At 51.9% G+C, this 7,104-nt stretch overlaps 1 protein-coding gene across 1 annotated transcript in view; it reads left to right on the top strand.

The window, feature by feature from the left end:
- Positions 1 to 4,750: 4,750 nt before the first annotated feature.
- The window catches only part of CDH26 (cadherin 26), a 43,300-nt gene continuing 40,946 nt past the window's right edge, over positions 4,751 to 7,104 (top strand). The window contains exon 1 of the mRNA XM_025186156.2: positions 4,751 to 4,837. Coding sequence (XP_025041941.2) covers positions 4,805 to 4,837 — 33 coding nt within the window. The 5' untranslated portion in view covers positions 4,751 to 4,804. The remainder of the gene's footprint in view (positions 4,838 to 7,104) is intronic.

Below are 7,104 nucleotides of genomic sequence, written 5' to 3'. Positions count from 1 at the left end.
ATATTCATTACATTTTCTGAAATACTCTTTGGTTTAATTAGGCTTTCACTAGAGTTGAAGTTTTGTTCATATAAGTCCTGACCCCTTATGTCATCTACAAAAATAATTTATTAGCTTTCACAATAGTCTCTTCAAACGTGCATAATTTTCAAAGAGAGTCTTTTACACCTATATGCAGACAATGCCTTAGACACTATGGGTACATCTAGACTACAAGCCTCTTTCGACAGAGGCTTTTTAGAAAGTATCTTTTGAAAAAGCTTCTTTCAAAAAAGAGCGTTTAGACTGCACTAAGCAGATTGAAAAATCGATCCGCTTTTTCGAGAGAGAGCGTCCAGACTGCCTGTACGCTCTGTCGAAAAAAGGGCACCTGGAAGCATTTCTGCCAGGACATGAGGGTAGCCTTTATTTCCGGGTCCTGCAGCATGCTCTTTGCAGAGACGCGTGCTTTAAGGGATCCTCCTGAACAGCCATTCCTCTGCTCCTGCAGCTGGCTTGCCTACCTCCTAGAGGGACAGCAAAGCTTCTGCAGTGCTTGCTTGGAGTGCCCTGCTTTGTGGGACACCATAGCATTTGGTTTCCTGGTTGGTTTTTGTGCTTTCAATCATTTTTTTGCCATGGAGCTGGAGCTGCCCCTGGGCAGGCGATGGCCCCACACTGTGATGCTGGAAGTTCTGCTGCATCTTCATGAGACCATCATCATGTTCATGGCACAGCTGGATTCAGAGCCCAGCTTTGAGCCCTTCACTCAAACTGCAGCCCCACTGTCCTTACCACCTAACTTATTCCTGGAGAGGGGAGTTTGAAGGCTGGACACCAGTTCAGACTGGTGGGACCATCTTGTTAGGGAGCAGGGGGACGACAAGGCTTGGCTCTGAAACTGCCATATGCGGAAGTGCATGTTCCAGGAGCTGTGTGCCTGGCTCACCCCTGCCCTACAATGTCAGGACACCCACTTGCGACCTGCCATCCCCCTGGAGAAGTGTGTCGCTATTGCTCTATGGAAGCTGGCCACCCCCGACAGCTACCGCTCGGAACACCAGTTTGGTGTGGGGAGGTCTACTGTTGGGGCCGTCTTGATGGAGGTAAGTCACTCTCTAGGGACAGTCCATAGTGGGGGAGGTGGATAAGGGGGACAGTCAGGACCGGGCAGAGGGAATGGGGTGGGAATGGTAGAAGCCCTCCTGGCCTCTCACTGCTGTGGTGGGGGGGGGGGTGGGGAAGGAGGGTTGCCTGAGGGGGTGCTCTTGGGATCGGGGAGGGGTGAGGGAGCACCTCTCATCAGCTCAGGCAACTCCTCTAATTTCCTCTTATATGTGTTTCTATTTGTCCCTTTCTGCAGGTGGTGACGGCCATCAATTCGGAGCTGCGTCAAGGACTGTCCGCCTTGGAGACCTGGATACCATTGTGGCTGGATTTGCAGGGCTAGGATTTCTGAACTGCGGTGGAGCACTCAATGGGACTCACATCCTGATCCGCGCACTTCCCCATTGTGCAGCGCAGTATATTAACAGAAACGGCTACTTTTCCATGGTGCTGCAGGCCCTGGTTGGTCACCGGGGACAATTCACAGATGTTTGTGTCAGGTGGTCAGGCCAGGCACACAATGCCTGCATCTTCCAGAACTCATACCTGTACCGCAGGCTGGGACATTCTTTCCAGAGCAAAACTTTGCAGTCGGGAATGTGCAGATGCCTATGTCCATCGTGGCCGATGTGGAGTACCCCCTTATGCCCTGGCTCACGAAGCTGTTCACTGGGCACCTGGATTCGAGCAGGGAACTGTTTAACGCCCACCTGAATCAGACTCGCTTCCAGGTAAAGTGCGCCTTTGGCCATCTGAAGGGCAGGTTTAGATGCCTGCTCACTCGGCTGGACATGGGTGAACGCAACATCCCCAAAGTGATTGCTGCCTGTTGTGTGCTGCACAACCTGGGGGAGAGGAAAGGGGAGGCCTTCCTCCCTGTGTGGGGGACATGGGCTGATGTGGAGGGGAGGCTGTTTGAGCAGCCCTGGACAGCTGCCATCCTCCAAGCCCACCAATTGGGATTGTGTATTTGGGAAGCCCTGACGGAGAGATTCTCCCAAGGAGCCCGATGAGTTTCCCAAGGGCCTTCCAAATGTGGGTGTGCCCCATGCCCCCAGTGCCTTCCCCCCAAAACCTATCTCTGCCCCCCGTTGTACACATTCACACAGAGAACAGAGATAGGTGTGCTTGACAAAATGCTTACAGTTTATTGCACTGTTGTATGTTACAAAACCTATATCACTGTTTTGTAAAGAAAAATAAACTTTTTGTTAACAATGTAAAATGCTTCCCTTAGGGTATGTCTATACTGCTACCCTAGTTCGAACTAGGGTGGCTAATGTAGGCATTCGAACTTGCAAATGAAGCCCGGAATTTAAATATCCTGGGCTTTATTTGCATGTTCCCTGGTGCCACCATTTTTAAATGCCCCCTAGTTCAAAGTACCTACCCGCAGCTACATGCAGCACAGACTAGGTAGTTTGAATTAAAACTCCTAATTCAAACTACCGTTACTCCTCTTGCAATGATTCTAGCTTCTACTAGACTAGCAAAAAGACTCCTCACTTACTTACACCCACCAGCCCAACTCAGTTCACTCAACTATGGCAGAGGGGAGGCTTGTTCCTCTGAGACCTCTTACAATGAGGGTGTCTCTCCTGCAAACACTGGTGTCATATTTTACAGTTTCCACATTTATGGCTGGCATGATTTGTGACCCCCACAACATCCCCAAATTAGTTACAATACACCACATTCCATTCCAACACTGATCGTCCATCAGGCCTGGCTGAATTGGATTTACATAGCCACACCTTGTATTCCCTCCCCCTCCTGGCATGAGCTGTATTTACATATCAAGTCAACAGTTAACAGTTAATTATCTTGCAGAGCTAAACAATTGGAGTGAGCACACTCACCCACAGGGCAGCTGTCTCCTTTTAGCTGTCTGATAGCAAGCAGTAGTTTAGCCCCTGCTTATAAATGCTCCACTGCTTCCAGTCCATCCCTACAGAGTGATGCCCCAGAAATACTGGTGTCCTAGGCAACTGCCTACTCTGCCTATGGCTAAGGACTTCCCTGCTCTTCCAACCAGAACTCCAAGAGGGCTTTGATCTCAGGCGCAGACTAGGAGGGTGCCTGGCATTTGGTGCCCTTGGCTTGGTGCGGGGATGTGTCCCTGGAAGGGTCAGGAGGGCTTTGGGGAACTTGTCCCTGGGACATGGCTCTGAGTGTGCCTTCCAGCAAGAGCCGAGAAGTCAGGATCCTGGTTGGAGCTGGCTTGCTGCCACAATGCTACTCCTGGGCGCCTGTGCCTTTAAAAGATGCTACAGGCAGGAACAATGGCGGTGAAAGGTCTGGCAGGGGTGTCCACCAGGGCTTCTTCCTGGAAGCATTTAAAAAAAAAAAGAAAAAAACCTTTTCCACATCCACACATACCTTTTTTTGACAGATCTCTGTTGAAAATAGCATTATTTCTCATAAAATGAGGTTTACTGCCATCAACAAAACTGCCGAGTTTTTTCGATTTACTGTCGACAGAACGCGGCAGCAGTCTAGACACAGGTAAATATTTTTTGAAAAAAGGCTACTTTTTTCGAAAAATCCCTGTAGTCTAGACACACCCTATGGGCAACCTCTCTTTCCTGCAAGGCACTGAGTGCCCTTGAAACTAGCCGGTAGCAGCCTGGGCACTGCACTCCACTTTTCTGTAGATATTGTGTTGTTCTCCAGCTTCTCAGATTTTGTACTTCTGAAAAGAAATCTCCAGTTGTCATGGTTGTGAAGAAAACCGCAGAAATGTGACCTTAACTGAAAATGTGGAGACCAGCTAGTTGAGTTTGTAGGAGCCTGGAACCACGGGGTGGGGCAAACTGCCCCATTCTTCCAGGGAAGTTGTTACTCAGAGGCCTAGTGATGATTTCAGTGTCAACATTGTTAATTATTTTATTGCAGCAGTAAGAAAGATGATATCAGAGACATGCACAAGGCTGGAACAATTTGTGTAGCGGGGTGCTGAGAACCATTGAACCAAACTCTAAGTCCTGTATCTGATGGGAACCACTTCAAACCAGATGAAGTAGCACCTCTAATTCCCTCACCCAGGGGGTCTCATTTTACTACAACAGGTGGGTAGTGCTGAAGAGATACCACTATTTATCCATCCCCTCCCGCCCAGCCCAGGAAGTCAGCATGTGGTTCTCCTAAAGCATAACCCAGGTGGAGCCCAGCAGAGCGGACAGCGCATGGTCCTATATTGAACGGTACCACCTCCCTTGAGCCGAGCCTCGGGTTGCCACGGGCATGGCCACAGTTTGCTTTGGGGGCAGAGCTCTCCCCCCCCTCCTCAGTCTGAGCCCCCCCCCCCAAGCCACACGCTTTGGTGAGAAGTGAGGGGACAGGCTCACGCCGCGGGGCGCCCTACAACGCAGCCCTGCAGCCTCCAGGGAAAGGGGGTGAGGGAGGAGGGTGCCCCCAAATCGCGCGCCCGCCACCCACACGCTCCTACACCGTCTGCGCGGACCGGACTCGCAAGGTGCCCCCCACCCCTAGGGGGGCGGGTCTGCCTGCAGCTCCAGTAGCGACTTGCAAGGCGGCGGACAGCTCCCCCCAGCCGGCCTGGGGAGCCTCTGCATCGCCCGCCCGGGCCCTGCAGTGGAAGGGAGGGGGCGGCACGTGGCCGCCCCGGCTGCTCCCCCAGCCGGCTTTATAAGCTGGGAGGCAGCGCCGCCGCGGATCACATCAGCGGGAGTTCCCGGGACCGCCTGCCCCGCTGGCCATGGGGTGCCTCGCTGCGCTGCTGCTCCTGGCGGTAGGTGTGGGGGTCGCCGCGCTTGCGAGGGGGACAGGGCGCCTCGTGGAGGTTGGGCAGGGGGAGGTCGGGAACCGCGCACTGGAGGAGGCTGGAGCTTTGCACAGGCAAGGGATGCGGGAGCGGGGGAGATGATGAGCCGGTGTTAGGGGAAAACCCTTTGGAAATACCCATCTTTGCTCTTGAAACTGTTCTCCGGTCAACCCACCGGCTTCGCTGAGGCACCGATCTCAAAGAGGGGGGCTTGGCAACATTTGAGTTTTTACAACCATTTCATATTTTTAAGCGTTTGGGTTTTTAATCAGTTTCAGTTTTCTTTGTTGTGAGAAGTTAGGGAGCGACCAGACACTAGTTATTTAATGACAACAGTTAAGAGTCAAAAAGTTATGGTTTTATAACCATTACAACGCAGGTGGTCAACAGAATATATCAACACATGCCAAGTAAAAACTATATCTTTCAATTCAATCCTAGAATGTTCTCCAACCGAATTTTTCTTACTTTGCCTATCTGTAAATATCAACCATCATGGAAGGAAATGTGTCAGTTTGTGTATGTTCTGTGACATCAACATTTGCCAAAAAAATCTAATCCTTCCAAGCCCACAAATAGGTTCTTGCATGCAAAATGTAACCAAACAAGATGGGGATACTCCCACAAGGTAAAACTATGGAAATGACACTTAAAAAGACCGGATACCATTCTCAGTCCCCAGTTCTAGAAAGACTTACACACCTGCTTTTCTTAGCTTTTTTAAGCATAATACTAGTCCCATTAAGTGCAGTGGAACTAGTGACACACATGAAGTTAAACATGTGTGAAAGGTTCTGCAGAACCTTATTTAAACACAAGAGCATACCAGAGAACCCACAGAATTGCAAAGTCAATTGATTATTTAATAAAAACATGTATATTTCACACCTGTTCATTTATGAACTACTAGAATTAATACAAAACCAGTATAAAGTGAAAAGACCTTGTTTACATAGATGTGCTCTTTTATGGCTACAGGCAGTCCCCGGGTTACGTACAAGATAGGGACTGTAGGTTTGTTCTTAAGTTGAATCTGTATGTAAGTCGGAACTGGCGTCCAGATTCAGCCGCTGCTGAAACTGACCGCCAGTTCTGACTTACATACAGATTCAACTTAAGAACCCCAAGCTTCCCCAAGTCAGCTGCTGCTGAAACTGATCAGTGCTGATTCCAGGAAGCCTGGGGCAGAGCAACTCTTCCTCCGGCTTCCTGTAGTCAGCGCTGGTCAGTTTCAGCAGTGGCTGACTTGGGGACGCCTGGGGCAGAGCAGCTGGGGTGCTGCTGGGTTGCTCCAGTAGCACCGCTCCTCGGCGCTACTGGACCAACCCAGCAGCACCCCAGCTGCTCTGCCCCAGGCGTCCTGATTCAGCCACTGCTGAAACTGACCAGCAGCGGCTGAATCAGGACCTGGGGCAGAGCAGCTGGGGTGCTGCCGGGTTGGTCCAGTAGTGCCCAGAGCGGGCGCTGCAGGACCAATCCGCAGCGCCCCAGCTGCTCTGCTCCAGGGTCCAAAACAAAAGCCTGGTCTGCTGGGGGGGGGCACACTAGCCGTGCCCCCCCCAGCAGACCAGGGACACGGGGAGCAGAGCCGCAGCGGCAGCGGGGTGCCGCGCCTCTGAGGCTTTGCTCTGGCAAAGTCTCAGAGGTGCGGGACCCCCCCGCGGCTGCGGCTTGAGTCCCGGTGCCTGTGGTCTGCTGGGGACGGTCCCCAGCAGACCACAGGCACCGGGACTCAAGCGGCAGCAGCGGCGGTTCCCCGCGCTTCTGAGGCTCTGCTCTGGCAAAGCCTCAGAAGCGCGGGAACCCGCCCGGTGCCTCTGGTCTGCTGGAGACGGTCTCCAGCAGACCAGGGGCACCGGAGCAGCTTACGAACGGGGCTTTCTCGCCCCGGAGCTCACAGGTAGCAATCTGCTACCTCGACCTCCGGGGCGAGAAAGCCCCGTTCGTAAGTGCGGATCCGACGTAAGTCCGATCCGCGTAAGTCGGGGACTGCCTGTATAAAGTTTCCTCTTCTCTTAACTACAATTTCCTCTTCTCCTAACTTAAAAGCAAGGTCAGGGTTTGGTTGTTCCAGGACAACTGGAAGTCCTGGCAGAAGGACAGTTTTCCATAAAATGCAAAGGGATGGGCTGCTGTTTGGAGGGATATCAGTTTCCATTGGGGGCAGAGAGACTGCAGGGAAGAGCTATGCTGCAGTGCAGAGTGTTCACTGGCAGCAACTATACCACCAGGAA

This window comes from Pelodiscus sinensis, chromosome 18 (assembly GCF_049634645.1).
Source record: "Pelodiscus sinensis isolate JC-2024 chromosome 18, ASM4963464v1, whole genome shotgun sequence".
Lineage (NCBI taxonomy): Eukaryota > Metazoa > Chordata > Testudines > Trionychidae > Pelodiscus > Pelodiscus sinensis.
The sequence above is the reverse complement of the archived record's forward strand: the minus strand, read 5'-3'. Positions and strand labels throughout refer to the sequence as shown.